The sequence below is a fragment of the Chelonoidis abingdonii genome, chromosome 3 (assembly GCF_003597395.2).
Source record: "Chelonoidis abingdonii isolate Lonesome George chromosome 3, CheloAbing_2.0, whole genome shotgun sequence".
Taxonomy (NCBI): Eukaryota; Metazoa; Chordata; order Testudines; family Testudinidae; genus Chelonoidis; species Chelonoidis abingdonii.
This window is the reverse complement of record NC_133771.1, coordinates 100,992,346-101,013,950: the sequence shown is the minus strand read 5'-3', so window position 1 is coordinate 101,013,950 and position 21,605 is coordinate 100,992,346. Positions and strand designations below refer to the sequence as shown.

Below are 21,605 nucleotides of genomic sequence, written 5' to 3'. Positions count from 1 at the left end.
CTAAAAAGGTTAATACTGATCAGATACTCAACAATTAATATTAACAACAAGGGGAAAGAACGCAAGCCAAAATAGGGAAAGAACAGATTAAAAAATATTTATATAAGTTAGCTGTATTCAGATTGGTAAGACCTGATGAAATTCATCCTCCAGAAACAATCTCGTAACCGTTAGCAATTATGTTTGAAAACTCATGGAGGACTGCTAAGATCATAGAGGACTGGAGAAGGGCAAACATAGTACGTCTCTTTAAAAGGGGAAAGATTTGAGGAATTATAGATCAGTTAGCCTAACTTTAGTACCTGGAAAGATACTGGAACAAATTATTAAATAATCAATTTTAATAATAATAGGAGATATACCTATCTCCTAGAGCTGGAACGGACCTTGAAGTCCATCAAGTCCAGCCCCTTGTCTTCACTAGCAGGACCAAGTACTGATTTTTGCCCAGATCCCTAAGTGGCCCCCAGGATTGAGCTCTCACCCTGGGTTTAGCAGGCCAATGCTCAAACCACTGAGCTATCCTCCCCACAGTGCCTATAGAAATAGGATTATAAGAATAGCCAGCATGGTTTGTCAGGAACAAATCATGCCAACCAAATAATTTTTCTTTTGACAAGGAAACTGGCTGATGTTGGGTAAGGAGAGTGCACATGCTTTAAGGAAAGATGTGGACAAAATTGGAGAGAGGCCAGAGGGGAGCAACAGAAATGATAAAAGGTTAGAAAACCTGACCTATGAGGAAAGTTTTTTTTTAAAACTGGGCATGTTTCAGTGTCGAGAAAAGAAGATTAGGTGAGACTCATAAGTCTTCAAATGTATTAAGGGCTGTTATAAAGGGGGTGGAGATCAATTGTTCTCCATGTCCACTGAAGGTGGGACAAGAAGTAATGGGCTTAATCTGCAGCAAGAGAAATGTAGGTTATATATTGGGAAAAAATCAAAGGTAGTTAAGATCTGGAATAGGCTTTCAAGGAAGGCTGTGGAATCCCTGTCCATACACGTTTTTAAGAGCAGGTTGGCCAGACATCTTTCAGGGATGATCTTGGTTTATGTGGTCCAAGAGGGCTGGATTTGATGACTTCTCAAGGTCCCTTCCAGCCCTAAATTTCTTCACTGAAGTCAGTGGCAAAACCTGGGTCAAAGAGGAGCTTAAGGACATTAAAAACTAAGAGTTTATTCATTTTCTCAGGTAAACTTCCTGTTCCTTCTTTCTTTTTTGTAATTAAGTTATAGCACTTGGCATTTGTACAAGCTAAACCTGAAAGTTGCAAAGCTGTTTCCATTTTCAAAGTTACTGAAACATTCACTACTCAACTAAATTTTTCTCTGTATGTTGTCTGTCCAAAGGCCTTGTGTACACACACAAGTTGTACCACTTAAAGTATACCAGTATAGTTAACGTGGGACAACCCCCTAGCGTGGATGCAGTTATAGCAGTATAAAGGTGCTTATGCTGGTATAGCTTTTTCCAGTAGGAAGGGGAATAAGCTATGCCAGTATAAGGCACCATTATACTGGTATAACAGTGTCCACACTAGGGCTGGTACACGTTAACTATTTCAGTTAAAAAAAAAAAAAAATCACCCCTCTAACCAACACAGCTATATTGAAACAAACGTAGTTTTTAGACCAGGCCTGAAGTTGGTTTCTGATGTTTGAAAAAAATCCCTTCATCTTCTTTATGTAATGGAAACTGAGGAAAATAAATACTTTCATCACTGTAATAAGAAACAAAATTCTAGTGTCCCCTCACTGTTGTTTTAAACTGAGTTACCTCAAATATATATGTGTATGTGTGTGTGCACACACGTGCTCGTTGGGCATCAAAGATTTTTAGTTTAGTCAAATGAAGCTGGACTTTCTGTGACATTATTGCACATTTTCTCCAGCCAATTTGACAGGCCTGGAAGTTGCTGTTCCCAAGCCCTAGCTGAGTCAATGTGCATTTGCAATTTTACATGAGATTGTAGCACTCATTGAAAAACACGAATGATTATGTATTGTCGAATCACCTAAAAGCCCTGATCAATGCATTTTATAAAAGACATGCAAAATGAAGACAAGTCCCTGTCCCAGCACTGCAGAGACTTAAGCATATGCTTGTTATAAGTGCTATTCATAAAGTAAAGCACAAACTTTACAGGACTGGGGCCCTGGAAAGCGAATGGTCTCTGTTTATGACACAATGCATCAGGGGGATAAACAGACAAAATGGAGGTAGGGTGAGGGACAAGCTAATAGTAAAGACATGACAATTTGCACAAATTAGTAGCCTCTAGGAACATAATCGCTGCCTTAGGCAGCTACAGCGAGTAGCAATTTGTAAGCACCATAGTTCCTGTCTTTCATTGACTTTAATGGGAGTTAGGAGTTTAATGCTGAAGAACTTTTGGAAATCCCAGTAGCCATCTACCTGCATCCTTAGGCATGTTTGGAAATCTAGCCCTAAATCGCTTTTGAAAATAGGTTCCTATGTCACTTAGGCATTTTTGAAAATTTTGCCCCATCTTATCTCCTTCCCTAACACACGCACTGCCCCCAAAGATACCGCAGTCATTGTCATAAACAGATAGTTAAGGTTTAATGTCTCTTTTACCTGTAAAGGGTTAAGCCAGTCTCTGGCTGGCACCTGACCAGAGGACCAATAGGGGGACAAGATACTTTCAAATCTTGGTGGAGGGAAGTCTTTGTTTGTGCTCTTTGTTTTGGGGGTCGTTCGCTCTTGGGACTAAGAGGGACCTAAATCCGTCTCTCATGTTTCAAAATTGTAAGTAATAGCCAGGCAAGGCAGGTTAGTCTTATTTTTGTTTTCTCAACTTGTGAATGTTCCTTTTTGCTGAGAGGATTTTACCTCTGTTTGCTGTAACTTTGAACCTAAGGCTAGAGGGGGTTCCTCTGGGCTATATGAATCTGATTACCCTGTAAAGTATTTTCCATCCTGATTTTACAGAGATGATTTTTACTTTTCTTTCTTTAATTAAAAGCTTTCTTTTCTTTCTTTTTATAGCACAAAAACGGACCTGATGTGATTTTCTCCCTTGTTTTTAGATCCAAGGGGAAGACTTGGACTGGACGCACCAGAGGATTGTGGGGGGAAAAGGACGGGAGATGGTTAATTTCTCCTTGTTTTAAGATCCAAGAGGTTTTGGATCTGTGTTTTATATTCAAGGGACTTGGTGAAAAAGCCTCGTCAAGGCTGCCCACGAGCGGAAAGGTTTTGGGGGGGACAAGAAGTGATTCCAGTAGAAGTGATCCAGACACTGAAATTTCTGAATGATGGCAGAGTTACCAGATCTAAGCTAGTAATTAAGCTTAGAAGTGTCCATGCAGGTCCCCACATCTGTACCCTAAAGTTCAGAGTGGGGAAGGAACCTTGACAGTCATAATGTAGATAGACGTGCCAGTGCCCTGTTAATCCAGCCTCAGAGAAACTGTCTTCAGACAGATGACAGCAACACCAAAGGTTGGAAATATCCCATTCTCATAACATTGACCTGAATTTGGTGTAAAAGTCTAATTGTAATCATTTAAATGCAAACATTACTAGGCATCACCAAATTCTTTTCATTTTGTAAAAGAAATAAAGGAAATTAAACAAAACAGTTGTTTAATATAACATTCATATTGCACAATTAAAATTACAAGGAGCCCAATTGTAGTACCATTACCTTGGGTGAGCAGTATCTTACCTCGTAAATGATACCGTTGATTTAAAGAGGGACTTACTTGCCGAGTGATCCGTCTCTTCTGTGTGAGTGATAGTAACAGAATCTGGCCCAGAGCAGGAAAAAAATAATGCTAATATCTTATTAACAATGTTAAATCTGCCAAGTTCCATGTATATAGTGTTTTTTATTCCTGTATTGTGAAATATGTAGCTTAATATATTATTGTTTATGGTATAAAATGTGCACCATAAAACATAATTCTTTGCTCCAAAGGAAGCTATAAAGACATTAGTATTCTGAAGCAAGCTTTTCCAAGAGTAGGTTTCATAGTGTTAGAACACACTTAATTAGCTTCTTTGGAAACTTTTTGCCTTGTGTTAGGATTTCAGCTTGTATTTCTTTCAGTATCAGCATTTAGGTAAAGAAGATACTTTTTATTTGAAATAGTAGCTCTTTTCACAAGGCAGAACATGACATGAATTTAACAAAGGGTATTCATATATTCATGAGCTCTTCTTGGGAAGTCCAGGCTGACAAAGTACTTTTAACCAGATGCAGTACTTTTCCAGGGTGATAGTTGGAGTCCAGAAATATCCAAAAAATCAGTGGACATTTTCAGGAAAAGGAACGTTGGTTAAATCTAGGCATGGATTCTGGTAACTTTAGCTGTTTGTTTAATATTCCATAGGTCAGCTGATTTATTTTAACCATGTACATATTCTTAAAAAGTCAGTGCACAATTTTAAAATTTCACTGAACATCCATGCAGCACAGCACATTTTTTTTAAAATCCCGGGAGCTTTGTTAGTACAATTTTCTGACAGATTTTCAAGGAGCCAGTTTATAGTGTTAGACGTTTCAGATTCTTCAGAGTTCCAGGAAGCATTTCCCTCAGACTGTTGTTTTTTTCCTTGATCTGGTACATTTGACTGCTGCTTAAATAATCACAACAGTATTAAGGGTGGGATTTTTTTCCCCCTGAACTACCAGTCTTCATTTAATTTTGTTGTAAGCAGGTTAAATGCCCATTTTGCTTGGAACAGTTTATACACACATTGTCTAAAGTTCCAATATATTCCATTCTCAGAGTTTGGTTTTAATTGGGATTTAAATAACAGCAAAACATAAACTTCATTCTACATTTTCGTTCCCAGCTTGGTTGTTCCTTGTGGCACCTTAGAGACTAACGCATTTATTTGGGCATAAGCTTTCATGGGCTAAAACCCATTTCGTCAGACGCATGAAGTGAAAAATATAGGAGCAGGCATAAATACATGAAAGGATGAGGGTTGCTTTACCAAATGTGAGGTCAGTCTACGAGATAAATCAATTAACAGCAAGATACCAAGGGAGGAAAAACTTCTGAAGTGATAAGAGAGTGGCCCATTACAGACAGTTGACAAGAAGGTGTGAGTAATAGTAGGGACAAATTAGTACTGGGAAAATTTAAGTTTAGGTTTAGGTCATTACATAGGGGTTGTAAGAACAGTTAACTTAAACTGTAACATGAATGTGATTTCTCATGTTGGCAGTAAGCCTAGCACTTTGACCTGGATGTTTAGAAGAAGTGCCCAAAACATTCTGTACTTGGGACTGTCAGGTAGAACTTTCTTTTTTTTCTTTTTGTTTTTTTGGTTCCTGGATTTCATTTTAACTTATTTAACTTTTGATAATGAGGCTTTTATTTTAATCACTGATAGAATTTGAGGACTATACTATCCTCTTGGTTTATTAAAATAGTAGCTGAGACCTATCCCTTTTTTTCCCAAGACTCTAGATTTCAACTGCTCACCTTTGTGAGTTGTATATTGTAAGCAGGAGAGAATCTGACATTGTAGAACCTTTTGTTCATTGACCTAAAATTTGGTATTGTAGAACTGCTTGTGGAGCTTGCAGTTAAAAATATCCCTGGGTGTGAGGTAGGTTTGCTGAAGGCTTTTAAAAAAGTATATCTTTGTAAATTAAATTTTTGGCATAGTTTTATTTTGAGTGGTTACCATTATCATTTTCTGCCAAATGAATATTTGTGACCAGAAGATTTTCAAGAAAAGCAAAGTTGGTTTTGCTTTGTTTCTTTAATAATACGAGTCTTCTTCTTAGATAATCAGCAAAACTCTGTAGCAGAAACCTTTTGTATATCAACATTACAATATTTTCACAGTAGAATTCTCACTTGATGTTGCAAGTAAAATGGACCTGCTTTGCTTCCTATCATCCCCAGTGGTGAAGCAGCAATTGTTGTAATGCATAATTTTCTTATTCCTTCTCCGCACTGAGCAGAAACACAATGGACTCTCCATAAAACAGAAGAGTTAGGGGGTTTATTCATATAGGTGAGCATTTGTGGGAAAGAGCAGGGAAGTCAGACTGAGGCCACGTCTATATGACGCGCCATATCGGTGCATTACAATCGATTGCTCGGAGATCGATATATCGCGTCTCATCTAGACGCGATATATCGATCCCTGAGCTTGCTTACATCGATTCCGGAACTCCACCAAAACCAACGGAGTTCCGGAATCGACATGGCGAGCTGTGCACATCGATCCCGCGCGGTGAAGACGGGTGAGTAGATCGATTTTTAGATAATCGATTTCAGCTACGCTATTCTCGTAGCTGAAATTGCGTATCTAAAATCGATTTTCGCACGTCGTGTAGACGTGGTCTGACAGACATCCGTAGTATTGCTGCAGTTTGAAAACCTGCTAAATGTTAATAACGGGGAGCTGTTGATTGGCCCATAATTTGAATGTATAATCAAGGCTTTTGTATCCCTTTAGAAACCTATCTAATTATTCAATTAAAACTGAAAAGAAGGTGAAATTGTGACTCACTTTCTTTAGGATGAATCTCATGCAGTTATCTGTTGTGAGACGAAGGGGCAATCTTGATTGATTGAGTGTAGGGTTATGTGGACAAATTTCAGCAAAATCTGTGGATGGTTAGATAATCTCTGTACAGAATACCAGGATAATGAACTGAAAGTGCAGGTAGGAGAATGCGACTGAAGGAACACAGCAACATGCAAGTGTAGAAGGAATAATTAGTCCCAATTTGCTTTTTAAAGGAGACTCTTACCCTGGAGGGTTGAATTCTAACAGCATCTCAACCTTTGTCATTAAAATCAAAGTGAAGGTTGCAAGCTGCTGATGAAATGCTTTGCTGACTAGATGAATTATTTTAGTGTAGTACTGCATATTTTATAACATGTTTCTTACTGCACACTGCTACTTCAAAATTGATCAAAGACTCCAAAAATCACTGGATTATAAATTTCTGTCCTAAGGTAAAATTTCATATAAAATATTCTACGTAATGTAACCTCAGAGGTCTTTTTAATTGTTTTTGTAAGTAAACAGCCCCAGTAATCTAAGTTTAGCATTCCCTGGACCAGCTATATGACAAGGGAAGCGTTACCAGGCAGACTAGCATTCTAATGCCAGAGTATCTTGCTGTGATACAGTGGAGTCAGATTTAGTCCTTAGCTGGACTACTCCCATTTTGGATGAGGCAGGGGCTGGGAATACTCCAGAAAAAATATTCAACCTATGGCAAAAGAAACCCCTCACACAGCCCTTGAATAATCCCAACCCACAGCAGCAAGAGAAATGCCATTGCTTTAGAGGTAAGGGCTGACTTTGTATGAAAGTTTTCAACTCCAGCCCTTTTCCCTTCTGTATATGTGACATGTGCCCCTGCAGCAAGGAAGATATGTTGACTCCAATAAGAGCATGACCTCACAGGGAAGCTGTGGTGAAATAGCTATTCCACACTAGCTTCCCATGTGGCCACTCTTATTCCTCATCAGTAAGCACCTTTTTCTTTAGCTTAATCCACTTCCAAATTGGATTAACCTTTGTGGTTATGACCTGTTGTCATATCCTTAAGTATCTCCCAGACCAGGAACAGTGGCTCCAATTCAAATGAAAGCGCCTCGGAACAATGGGATGACTGAAGCATAGGGAAACCAGACCAACCAAGTTTCTCTGCAGAGCTGAAATTTGAAAAGAGGGAAGTACCCCAATGAGTGAACAAAGAATTCAGGTGTTAACACTGGTTCTTAAAAGCCACAGAACCTGAGGCGTGGTCTACTCCACATAGGGCAAATCTATGCCACAGCGTTACATCAGCGCAGGTGCGCATCTGGTGAAGTCACATTATGCTGATGGGAGAACACTCTCCCCTCAGCATAATTACTTTATCTCGGTGAGAAACACAAGCTATGTTGGTAGTAGAGTGGCACTGGTGTTGACAGCACAAAACTTGCATCACTTGGGGACGGGGGTGGGGGGCTTTTTCACACCCCTGAGCCACATAAGTTAGAAACTTAAGCGGTAGTGTAGACCTCCCATACTTACTTTGATATAACTATCTCATTTGGGGGTGTGAAAAATCAACCTTAACTGCCTGGCTTCTCCTGCCAAAATAGCTACCGCCTCTCAGCCCTGCAGCACCCACAGAAAAAAAAAAAGAGGGGTGCTCAGCACCCACTGGAAGCCTCCTGATCATCCCCTCCCCTGCCCCCCGAGCACCTCTCGTCCACCCGCAGCCCCGCTGATCAGCGCCTCCCGCATGCCGGTGATCAGCTGTTCAGCGGTGTTCAAGAGGCACTGGGGGGAGGAGTGAGAGTGGGGTATGCTAGAGGAAGGGGGAGGACAGGGCAGGAAGAGGCAGAGCAGGGGTGGGAAGTGGTGGAGTGGGGGCGGGGCCTAGGACAGAGCCAGGGAAGCGCCCCCCAGCACATTAGATAGCTGGTGCCTCTGTGGGAGAGCTGTCTTCATTCTGCTTAGAGTGGCTTCACCAGACATGCTACAGCGGCACAGCTGCACCAGTGCATCTGCTTTGATGTAAATTTGCTTGGGCAGAACAGAGGAATTGAGCAGCATGCTTTTGTAGTAGAGGGTTCTTTTTATCTCTGGGGCCAGCGGAGGAGGAAGGGAACAGGTTGCAGAACAGGGAGAGAGAGACTCCATGATTCAGAAGAGAAGCATTGAGCAGGAGTGGGGATCCTGCTCCTTAGAGGACCTGAATTAAGCCTGAAGAATGTAGGGTTACCATATGTCTGTGTTTTCCCAGACATGTCCGGCTTTTTGGTTCTTAAATCGCCATCCAGGAGGAATTTTTAAATATCTATAAACGTCTGGGATTTTGCCACATTGGTTGGGACGCGCTTTGTCCCGATATCGGGGAGTGCTCACCTCACTGCGTGCACCAAGGTCCCGGGGCTGGCAGTGCTTCCTGGAGCAGCTCCTAGCGCCCGCTCACCAGCAGGAACCTGCAGTGTGGGCAACCCCTAGGCACAGAGGCAGAGAGGGTCTCCGCCCAATCAGAGCTGCGGGGGCAGGGCTTGCAGGTACTGGCTGCGGGCAGAGAGCCCTCTCCCCCCCGTCCCCTCCCGAACTGACCCAACCCTAGGAGCCAGAGTGACCTGCCAGATGCTTCCCAGGAGTCGTCCCAGGTAAACACTGCCAGGACCCCCCACCTCACCCCCCAGCAGGTCCCTCTGGCTCTTAGGATTGGGTCGTGGGGGGAGACTGGAGGGATCTCTGCACTCTGCCGGTGCCTGCAAGCTGCACTCCACAGCTCCAGCAGCTCCCATTGGCACTTTTCCAGGCCAGTGAGACTCACAGAGCTCGCACTTGTGGCAGGTGCAGCACTTGGAGACCCCTCGGCTGCCCCTGATCCTAGGAGCCAGAGGGACCTGTGGCAGGAGGGATGAGTAGGCAAGTGGGGTGAGATGAAGAGGTGAGCAGTGAGCCAGCAGCGAGTGGGGGAATGAGTAGGCAAGCCAGGGCAGGTGGTGAAGAGGTGAGCGGCGAGGGAGCCAGTGGCTGGCTGGCTGGCGGGCGGGGAGGGTGAAGAGGCGAGCAGCGAGCCAGTGGCAGTCAGGGGGCAGTGAAGAGGTGAGCGGAGAGGGAGCCAGCAGCAGGTGGGAGGGTGAGGAGGCCATATCACTTTTTCTTATATATTCTCAATATAGATGACATGTAGTGCACAGCATGTATAACAGTATAACAACACATTAACACAATGCAAGTTGGTAGATACTGGTGCAAATACTCGCCTGTGGAATTTCTTCTTTTTTGGATGTTCAAATACGGTAACCCTAGAAGAATGCTGAAAAGTGGTGAGGAAACGGAGGCAGGGAAATGCATCCAGAAGTTTCATTGTTTTGTCTAGATCAGAATATTCCTTGTGCTAGCTGTAGTAAAGATTGATTGTTTTTAATTTTTACAGAGCCTGTCTGTTTGCTTCAACTATCATGTGTCTCTGAAGAGGTGACCTATAAACCCAGAGTTCCCATGAGGTTGGAGCTCTGGGAAAGGGTGAACTCAAACTACTGGGGAGTCTGGGGGGTCAGCACTGGTCCTGGTGAACTGGGCCATGTGGTCCCATCTGCACAAAAGAGTTACAGTGAACATGTAACCAGGAAGTGTGCCATAGAGGCCAAGAAAAGAGACAGCGCTGTAGCCTAGTTAGACCATGGGAAGCATAAGAGCAAACAGGCCGAGTATGGTTGGACCAAAACACAGTAATTTGGTGAGTATCCAGCAAAGGGAGTTTTACCAGGGCTGTGTGACAGCAGGCAAAGGATATAGGGTCTGATTTCCAACTTCCAGAGGTGCTGAGTGCTCACAACTCCAACTAAAGTCAGTGGAAGCTCAAGCCCATGGTGCTTAGATAGGTTTCTATCTGGCATTGGGAGATTCCAGGTGCAAGAGGCTTAAGCGGCTAGGCAATATATGTAATTAGCACACTATTCAGTTGTACTTTACTGTTGGGATAAAAAACAGTAAACATTGCTCAACTCTAATGTGGGTCATGTAAATCACATGTAGAGATTAACACTAAATATTTTTTTCTCACTGATAGGTTAATGACTCCAGGAAGTGAGATTAGATTTGTCCACAAGCAAATGGGTTTAGTACCAGGCTGGGGTGGAGCTGCCAGGCTAGTACAAATCGTTGGCAGTGGCGCTGCCCTGATGCTGCTCAGTGGTGCTCTCAAAGTGGATCCTGAGAGAGCAGTATATCTCGGGCTGGCTGAGGAAACTTTGCCGTCTTCAGATGAAACCAGATCTTTAGAAGAAGCCCAAGCATGGCTAAATCAATATACAAAGGGTCCGGGCGAAGTGATTCAGGCTGTGAAAAAGGTGATCACAGCAGGAAGAGAGCTACAGTTAGAAGCTGCTTTACGGGCAGAGAAGGACATTTTCGGAACCGTTTGGGGCGGGCCTGCCAATTTGCATGCCGTTGCTCAAAGCACAAAATACAAATGATGAACTGTCAATGCATAAGAAAAATGTTTTTCATCTTTTGCAAACAAAGCCTCTGCTAAAGCAGGCGTTTATTTGAACCATTTAAGAATTTGTTCATTTAAACTGGCATTAACATTCCTAGCTTGCATATCATGGAACCATATTTGGTGTGCTACTATAGTGAGAAGTCCCCAGTGGATCCTTTGCTGGTCTAATCACAGGTAGAATGGAGATCAGTGAAATTAAAGGTAAATTCGGTGTTGGGAATTGAACTGTTACCCTCTCAGAATGGGGTTGAAGACTATATTCTTGTTTTGTTTTGAATTATTCGCTTGTGAAGGTGCTAGGTTGACTGCACTAGAAATAGAGCCTATTCATCAACCGAACAAGTGCATCCCAGGCAGGAAAGTATACTTCCCCCCAACTTGCCGCCAGTGTGCCTCAAGGCAGTTTTGGTGGGACCACCACTAAGGTGACAGGGACGTTTATTTTCCATCTTCAATCAATTCTTGGCCTCTCTGCTGAGAATGCAAACCAGGACGCTAATTGTGGTGATGTTTTTTAGAGGTGAAGGACTCCACTAGCACCAATAACTTCAAATAAGACAGCAATTTTTGCTTTCCGTTGGCATTCTTTGAAATTCCAGCATTTGCTTTTGGGAATTGTTTGTTAACTTGCCCCTGTTCATAACTTTTTTGTGATTATTTTTGCATTAATTTTCATAAAGAAAAACTAATAAAAAATACAGAATTGTAAATGACTTACAGCTTATATACATCTCCCAATATTGCACATTTCATTGGATTGCCAGTAGAATTATGCAGTTACACAACTTTACAACTTGTCAAAGCTGCAATACAAAATCAGACAATGTTACACAGAGAGAAGATGTTAGAGTGGAGGTAATAATAATAATTAATAATAAAAGATATACACAAATAAGGGGGAAAGAGAGGGAGGAATGTGGAGGTGAGAAATGGGAGGGGAACAGTGGAGACAGGTGGAAAGGAAGTCTGATATTTGAACTATCTCAGTATTCTTTATCCAAATGCATCTAGAAATGGGGGACAAATTTCAGATTCATATAATTGCTCTCTACATCTATAAGCTTTCTTATTCTTTCACTACTCAGCCAGTTCAAAATATCACTGCTTTAATCTGGGCATAAGCCCACTCTATTTTTATAAAACCATCTGCTTCATAATCATTGCGGTTCTCAAGAACCAAAGTGTTTTTGGTGGAGTTCAACCTAGCATAGCAGGTACATAACCTAGGATATAACTTTCAGCTGAGGTTGGGCTGCTGAAGCCAAGTACTGTTTTCACCCTTGTGTCCGTCTCTTTTCCACAGCTGCCTGACTATTGGACAGTCCCACAGCATGTGCACTAGGGTTCCTTTCTCCTTATTTACAGCACCAACAACATCAGAGGACAAGGCCCTCATCTTGCACAATGTTTGTGACATCCAGTACATGCTGAATAGAATCTTCTGAGTTCCCCAGAAACATTTTTAACCTTCTGTAATATGCTTTGCCACTAGGATCGTTTTGAGGGCCGTGATAACCCATTTCTCACTCTTTCACAAATAACCCCAGACCAGTCAAGTTCCTCTTCATTAGTAAAATAGACTTAGTGGACATGGGCCTGGGGAGTTTAAGAAGCATTTCCAAGATTCCCAATCGCTCTAGAGCCTCTGACAGTCCTAGGGCATCAAGACCAATCTGATAGTTAGCAAGTGTTTTTGTTGTGAACACTGCCACTCTGCTGAGGGTGTCAGGTTATAGCTTTGCTTTAGTGTTAGAAAAGAGGCAAAGCCCTCATCCATGACAAAATGGGAAATGATGCCCTTGCTCAGACTGTTCTTCCACATTATATCTTTTTTCCTAATTTGCTAGACTGGATTATGCTAAACTGGTGCTTTTGCATGATGGTAAGGTTGAAAGACCTGAAGACCCAAAGAGCTAGATCCTCAGAAGAATTTAGGCACCACAGTGCTGAGTATTGCAGCATGTAACTTCAGGTGACCTGCTCCCCAGTAGAACTCTCAGCCCCAAGTTAGGAGCCCAGGCTTCTCATGCACTGTACTCAGTACCAGATTTTACCATTGTAGTAAAGCCTCCCTGTCCCAGATCTGGACTTTAGCATCCAAAATCTGGGGGCTTACCTGAAACTCCCCCAAGCTCACTACCAGCTTGGATATTCTCGCTGCCACCAGGTCAGGAATTTATAGGGCCTGACCCCCCTTTCCTCTCTCTGGTGTCCCCAACCCTTCCTTGGGGGGACCCCCAGATTCCCAATCCCTTGGAGTCTCAGAAGCAGGAGAGATAACCCCTTCCCCCCTCCTTCCCAGGCTTCCTCCTGGTCTAGCTTGCGGCCATGCGCTGGGTGGTGAAAAGAGGGCTTGGCTTTGCAGTTCCTCTTACAGGGCAAGGCATCATATAGAGCACTGGTAATGAACGGCAGAAAGTCAAACAGTTAAAGCCTTACTACATCGGCCGCTGATGTACGTTGCCTACCTGCGTCTGTGTGTGTCCACACCATCACACAGACACTTGAATATTTAAAACGATACAAAATCACCTTTATAGAATCACAGTGCTCGAGTGATAGTGTCTATGTGAAAAAAGTACATCATTGCTCTGCTAAAAGGATCTTTCCACAACTTATCACCCTGTTACCTTCTTATCAGTGCAATTTCTCTGCATTCCCTATGCCAGCATAGAGGCTTGCTCTGATACGCGAGGAAAAGAAGACGGAGATAAAATGTTCACCGAAATTATGAAGTCAAACACGCAATGAGACGATAACTGAATGATTGGAAGGAGGTGTAGCCAAAGTACAGAAGATTGCAGTGAACAATCGAGAGGCTAGCAGGAAGACCACGTGCAAGATGCAATGCGGATCTGCCGTTCTCAAACTGAAATCCTCCAACGCATGGTGGAGCTTAGGTAAGAGCAGCAGAGTAGCAGAGGCCCTGCAGCCCCGTATAACCTCCCTGCAAGCACCACATCCCATATCTCCCTCACTCAGACGTGTAAGAACACGTGGGGAAGCTTTCTGCCACCCGCCCTACTCCCTCCCACCCCCCTGCAGAGTCAGAAAAGGCTGTAATTACCTAAATGCTTAATGGCTTTCGCTTCCCCCTCCTTCCAAAGCCACAGCAAGCCAGGGATACCTTACTATTCTCTGCCTGTTTATAGTGCCTTTTGTAATAAAGAATACATCGGAAATGGGAGGGGGGTGCTTACAGGGAAAAGTAGTAGAAAAAACATTGATTTTTAACAGATGCATAATTACTTTTAATTGAAAAATGATTTTTAAACGATACAGAATTTATTTCCTTCCCAACCTGTAATCAAAAGGAGGTGCGGTTGCTTACACTCAATAAGTCCATCAAGTCGGGAGGTTCATCAAGGGAAGCAAACAGAGTCACACCTACCCTGGCCGTGCCTGAAACTGGTTTTCAAAAGCTTCTCTGATGCCCAGCGCCTCAGGTGTTCTCTTCTAATCGCCCTGGTCTCTGGCTCTCGACTCAGCCCAGTGATTGCCCTCACCTCCCACCCAGCCATAAAATGTCACCCCCTAGTCTCCACAAAGATTGTGGAGCACACAGCAAGCAGCAATAGCAAGCGCGGACAGTGGTTTGGCTGAGTCTGAGCGAGTAAGTAATGATCGCCAGCGACCCTTAACGGCAAAATGCACATGCTACCACCATCCGGCACGCTCAGCCTGTAGTTGAACACTCCTGACCACTGTCCATGCTGCCAGTGTATGGCTTCATGACCATGCATCAAGGGTAGCTGGCCCCAGATAACCTCACTAGATTGAACATTCCAACGTATATTTTTCTGGTCGGAAGTAATTCCTTCTGCAGCCGTTTAACAGACTAGTGCTCCTGAAAACGCGAGCGTCAATAACCCTTCCTGGCCATCCCACGTGGAGGGGTGAAACGTCCCTTGTGGTCCACCGTGCTTGCAGCACCATGAAAATTACCCCTTGCGGTTCACTACTGGTGCCCATGTTTCTGGCCAAGATAGGGATATGGTTCCATCTATGGCCCCACACATCGGAAAACCATTGCAGCAATAGCCCCAGTATCACTGCACAGTCCCAGAGTCACAACCTTTCGTAGCAGCAGCCTTAACGATTCTTGCTACTTGCATCACGCGCCCCCACATTAGATTTGCCTCACTCCAAATTATTTCCGCTGACCGGTAGCGTCTGCGTGCAAGCTCCAGCAGCTATTGCACTCGCTTCTCCACTGTGAGGCTGCTCTCATGTTTGATATGGCGTTTCAGGGCAGGGAAAAGCATTTCACAAGTTCTAAAAAGTCTCGTACGCATGCGAAAGTTTTGCAGCCACTGCGAACGTCCCCACACCGTAAAAACAATGCCGGTCCACCAGTCTGTGCTTGTTCCCGTGCCCAAAATTCGCGGTCAATGCTAGAAAGCCCCGTTATTACAGCATCGCCAAAACGCTGGGGCCACGGTTATGGAGAATTCTCCTCCAATCTCGTCATCCTGTCCTCGCCGCCTCAAGCAATAGCTGCCTCCTCCTCTCCTCCTGCTTCAGTCATTGTCATATAGTCAGCAGAGAGTACGCGAGTGTGACAACGTCAGGATACCGTTTATCTCAGTCCATGATTTGCTTCTATGCGTTTGCTCAATGCACCTGCGAAAAAGGCGCCAAAGTGTCTGCTCCTTCACAAAGGGAGGGTGAGCGCTAACCCACACCACCCGGGCAATTATTTCTGCCCCATCAGCACTTGCTCTCAAAACCCGGAAGTGGTAACTATGGGATACTGAGAACCCACTACCCACAGTGCACCGCTCCTGAAATCGATGTAGCTTGACCATGACGCAACAGTCGATTTCGTATCCCACTGTGGACGCCGGCTAAACGATTTATATAGAATCTGTTTTGTAATATCGGTTAAGCTAATCGAAATAATCGTTAGTAACGTAGCCTTAGAGACAACTCAAAAGTAACTGGCAAAATCCCTGCAGTCATATGCCAAAGGGATTATGGTTTTATAATTGTGTAATGATCCATAAATACAGTTGTCGTCACTGATCCAGATTTTTAGTGTCAAACAAACTTATATTCAAGTACTGGTATCATTTTTAAGGTGGCAGGTTCTTTTGCGGCAAAGGACTGAGCAGGTCAGATATGATGTGATCGTTCTGTAAAAGTTTTCACGCATGCATTTTTGTCTTGTCATTTTTCTGTTTGAGTTCATTTCAGAGTGTAGAGATTTCTTTCAGCCACTTAATTATTGGCGCATTCAGTGCAGTGCATGTGTGTACCACATAATAAGCATATGATACCACTCCTCAACCCATCTTCTGCTGACCCGATGTCCTATGTCCACACCGTATGACACTACTCACTAATCACCTCACTAACACTTTCTCGCATGTCTGCGCTCATATCGGCTAGCAGCCCCCTTAGTTACCTGCTCCCAAGGCTCGCCTGCTCTTTCGCTGCACCGCACATGCCAGCTCTGCCATCGCCATGATCAGCCTTGCCAGCAGGAACCTCCTCTCGATCTATCGCAAGCGCGCACCACGTGACCGCTGTACTCTGCGCGAAAACTTCCCCCGCCCCCGGTCACAACCTGTGGCTCCATCGCAATCTGCCGACCGAGCGATCTGCTAACTCTTCTCAAGATCACACTACCTGCTTGTGCACTGTTCTTCCAGCATGAATTTCTCTCTGACTCACATTCTGAGCGCACTCGCTCAGCATGTCCTTCCCCTCATAGTGAAGCCTTTCTCCCTTACGGTATTCTGTCCTCACCCCATGACAATTCCTAACTCTCATGACGTGTACCTCGCTCTAGGTAAACGCGGTTCTGCTTAACGCTGACCCCGCATCCCCCCCACCCAGCCCCCTGCCTAACTTCTGACCCACACCCCCACCAGTGTGATGACTCTGCACGGTCTCTTTGGACATCGCGCAGTCAACAATTCTCTTTTAGTAATTTCCCAGCTCTCGCCGTTAGGCCCCGCCCATCTTCTCCTTGTCTTCCTGAGTCCTGGCACCCCCACACTAAGAACCCACGCTTCACTGGCCTCTTCTCGGTCTGACTCTGACGCTTTCTGTCTGATACACACCCCTTCTCCTAGCACGGGACCCATTCAGCTGAACTTCCACCCTGACCAAATATGGATCCTGCATGTCTCACGCCCGTGTCTCCTAATCGCCCCTAATATCTACCTCTGATCTACCCTGCCATACGACACCTGACCCTCTGCGTCCCTGCAACACAACCGCTGAATCTCGAAATCCACCCCCCTCCCATACCCTATTTACTTTCTGTCAACCCTCACAACAACGAATCCGCCTTCTGAAGGTCCAGCCGCAGTTCCCCAAACTCATTTATCCTATATAGTCAGAGACCAACTAAAACATATAAAGTCGAGTCGCGTCCTGATCCTTTCCCCCGCAACCAACAACATACATCCTATCTGAACTGATAGACGAGCATTCTCTCTATTGATCACTGCCTCCCCGCATCGTACATGCCAGTTCTTCAAAACTTCTGTAGGCGATGTACTCTTCGTTCTCAGCTATGCCCGATGCACCTCCACCACTATACAATTCATAGCAATTTGGTATACAATGACACATCCGATATTACTCACAGCCCTGGATAGAGTTGCCTGCCAACGTTCAGCATCACTGCTGTGACAAATGAAATGGGCTTCCTTACATCGTGTTCTGATCGTACCTCTTTCAGTCTACTTTCTCCTCACTTTTTAGTGCTCTCTGCTCAGCTTACTTACTTCTGTGAAATTCCTTAGCGGACTTCATCCCCAATACGTTACAGCGCAACAGATTGTTGAGCCCTCCGTGTGTCGGATCTCGATTTGAAAAGCCCGGGTGGCAAACGTGAGTGGAGCTTCCAGCAAGGGGCCCCCACCAAGGAACTCAGGGGCACTAGGGCCCATCACTGCAAATGTATGCAGCCTGATCAGACGTGCGGATCGTTGCAGCCAGATCCGCCCCAACCACTGCCTTATCACAGAGCGTGTACGACCATCTTCTATCTCGATGCTCCTGATCTCTTCGTCACTCGACAACGCCACCGCTCTCTCTCACGCGAGAGAATTGCACGAGTTCTCTATCCAGGCCACTCTGTGGATTGGTCCCTTGCTCTAGAGGCGGTCCTCATTATGCAGGTGCAGCAGTAGCCATCTTGGTGTACTCGTCAGTGAGGATCGCGACTACTATGCTTTTCACTCGCCACCGCTCCTTTAAGCGAGACACATCAATGTATCGTGTTCTTCTCACCCTCCTCTCTGTCCCTCTCTCCCAGAACGTGCAGATCCCTGCCTAGTACAGGCCACATGCTCACACAAAAATTTCAAGACGTGGAAATCTCCAGTATAAAAACAAGAATTGAGGGGGGGGGTGTCGCTAACGTGTGATGAAGAGTCTAAGTCGCAGGGTATTAAGGGGGTGGGGTGATAGATACCCACCGGATGAGAGGACGCCGCAATCATTTAAGCGTAGTGGGTGAGGGCAATAGGGGTGGAGTGGAGAGAGCTACTAGCAGGGCATATCCTGCGTGTCTGCCCAGGTTAGGTTTGGGACTTGGGGATCATCAAACAAGTCTTCCACAGCCCAATGACGTGCACAGGTGTGGATTTAGAAGTTATGGGGGCCCCTGTACCAGATATTCAGTTCTTGGGAGCCCCACTTGGGCCCAGACAAGAAAAATAACACTCTCTTTCTCCCTCCACCCCGCTTTTTCGATTCTTTTTTTTCATCTTCTTCATAATTAATAGCAGTAAATGCAAACATAAGTGACGTACCTATTGTTCTTGATGTCTAACTTATTTTTCCACCAGACACTTGAAATCTGGAGATCTTGATGGACCACTTAAGGATCTTTTCCAATAATGTTCTACGTTAGCTTAACTACTGTTAAAGCGCTTTGATAAGGATTTAAAAAAAGTAAACAACATTGCGGGTGCGAGGGTTTGGTCAGAAGCTGGGGCGGGGAGGGGGTCAGGGTATGGGCAGGAGGTTGGGGTGTGCTGCACTTACCTGGGCAGCTCCTGTTTATGCACAGGTGGTGAGGTGGAATGGGGGCGGTTCGATGGTTCTCCATGTTTTGGTGCTCAGGGTTGGGTGGGATGTGGTGGTGCAGAGCAGGCAGGGGCTGGGGTGTTGGGGGGGGGTGTCAGGGCGAGGGGGTGGAGAGGGCTGGGAAGTGTGAGGCGGTGCAGGATTCGGGGTAGGGCTAGGGGTGGGGGCAGAAGTGAGGGCAGGGGATGGTAGTGGCGGGGTGTGTGCAGGTTCAGCAGGGGCTTGGTGTGTGTGTGGGGATGCATGCAGTCAGGGCAGGAGGTGGGGGGCAGAGGCTGCGGAGTTAAGGTGGTTTGCGAGTCAGGACAGGAGGCTTTGGTGGGTGTGTGCGAGTTAGGGCAGGGGCTGGGTGTGGGGATGCAGGGGTCAGGCAGGGGGCTGGGTTGTGTGTTCGGGTGCGAGTCAGGGCAGCAGTGAGGGTGGAGGTGATGATGTAGGTATTCGAGACAGGCGGGCTGGGCTGTGTGTGGGGTGCAGATCGGGCAGGGCGGGGGAGTGTGGGAGTCAGGCAGGGCAGAGAGCGCTGGTGAGTGTGAGGGTTCAGGAGCTGGTGTGGAGGAGTGCGGGGTCAGGGCAGGGGCGGGGATATGGTGTGCAGCGTTGAGGATGGTGTGTGATGGGGTTTAGATGTAAGGGGTGAGGTCAGGCAGGGTTGGGGGTGTATAAACAATAGCTAAGGGTTTGTTTTCTTACCTGTAAGGGTTAACAATAGGAACCAACCTGCACCAGAGACCAATCAGAACCGGTTTTTTTAAACTCAGGGAGGGATGTTTGTGTGTGTGTCCCTTTGTGTGGGTTCTTTTGTCTGTCTCTCGCTATGAGAGGTCTTCTATCTTCAGCTTCTAATCTCAGTTTCCATTGTGGTACAGATAGAAAAACAAGTTTATTTGTTTTTTGTATTTACATGTGTGTAGTTTGCGGATGTTTTAAATGGATATCTTTTTGAATAGCTGTTTATTCATTTTTCTTTAAGAAATTGCCCTGTATTGTCAACCTGAACGAGGACTATGTTTATGTGTTCTTCTTTCTCTTCTGTAAAGCTTTCTTTTAAGACCGTTAGTTTTCTCTGGTAGGCTAAGGACCGAAGGAAGGGACATCTCTTTGTGTTGAAATTTACGGAGGGTGAATTGTGCGCCTCGGGAGAAGGACGGGGGGGGAAGGTTAATTGTCTCTCTGTTTTTGTAATCAAGCGAGTTTGTACCGTCATCTTCCAGTAACCCATGGGAAGCCTGCGGGGAAGAAAAAGAAAGGAAACCAAGGGGAGGGGGTTATTTTTTCCCTTTTCGGTAGATCTGAGGCTTCTGAGTCTTGGCCCCCAAGAGTTTATGGGAAACCAGCAGGAGCAAGCCCTGGATCATTGGCTGGTGTGCAGCGATATTTGATCCAAGCTCGGTAATTAGCTTAGAGGGTTATGCTAGCTTCTTCATTTATGAACGCTAGTCTCACATACTGAGATAGGAAGCTATGACGCGGTGTGAGGGGCATGCAGGGTCCGGGTGGGGCTAGAGGGGATGCACAGGTGCGGTAAAGAGTGGAGGTGGCTGGGGTATGGTAGGTGCTCCACGGCAGGGGTGGGGAGTATGCCCGATCCAGACACTTCTCCAGGCTCCCACTTCTTCTCTCTCCTTCATCCCCGCCCCCGCCCCCGCCGGACGGCAGCCATGTTGGCTTTCACCCCTTCCTCCTTCGGCAAACAGTTGCGGCACTAGTGAGAGGGAGGAGACAACGTAGCACTGGGAAGGCAGGGAGAATCTTCGGCTCCCAGCGGTCTGCCCTGCTGCAGCAGCTCGCAGCATCACAGCTTCTGCCCCACCGAGAGTAGCGGGGTGGAGGGCTAGAAGAGTGGTCAGGCCTTTGGATGTGGCCGGCCCATGGTTGTCATTAAGCTAGAGTATGTAAGAAGGGTTAATTACTTTTTCTGTAAAGGGGAACAAACGCAACCAAACATCGACCAGAGGACCAATCAGAGAACTGGATTGTTAATTCAGGGAGCGGGAATTTAGTATACTCGCCTGTCTTTGTTTTTTCTCGCGATGGGTAAACAAGTTCTTCTAATCCATCTGTATCTCAATATTCACTAATCAATCGTTGAGTACAAAGGAAACCAAAGTAATGTCGGCTATAGGAGGCTTGTGTTTATTTACATGTGGATTGTGTGGTCTTTGCTTCTCGGCGTGAGGACACGCTTTCTTCTAACTCCATCTTATCTCAAAGTTCTTCCTTAAAACCTCGGAAGTAAAAGGAAAGCAAGTAATTCGGCTAGAGGAGCTGTGTTTTACAGTATGTTATGGGGACTGTTTAATCGGCTATCTTTTAAATCAGACTGTATTCATATTTTCTTATAAGCAAGAGCCGTATATTTCTTAATGCAGATTATTTGTATTTTCTTCTTTCTATACAAATTCTTTGAAAACTGTGGAGTTTCTTTCCTAGTGAGGAAAGGATTAGATTTCTGTACCAAGATAGCTGCTCCCTCACGGGAAGAACAGAGAAGGAAAAGGCAAAGCCAAGCTTTGATTTGTGCATCTTAAGCCTGAGGAAAGACACGCTTATCTCTGAACAGAAAACAGTTTCTGTACG

The 21,605-nt window shown here is 45.2% G+C and overlaps 1 protein-coding gene across 1 annotated transcript in view; it reads left to right on the top strand.

Moving 5' to 3' along the window:
* The window catches only part of ECHDC1 (ethylmalonyl-CoA decarboxylase 1), a 44,307-nt gene extending 32,657 nt beyond the window's left edge, over positions 1–11,650 (top strand). Inside the window, exon 5 of the mRNA XM_032794800.2 lies at positions 10,545–11,650. Within this exon, the coding sequence (XP_032650691.1) occupies positions 10,545–10,950 (406 nt within the window). The 3' untranslated portion in view covers positions 10,951–11,650. The remainder of the gene's footprint in view (positions 1–10,544) is intronic.
* Positions 11,651–21,605: the final 9,955 nt, after the last annotated feature.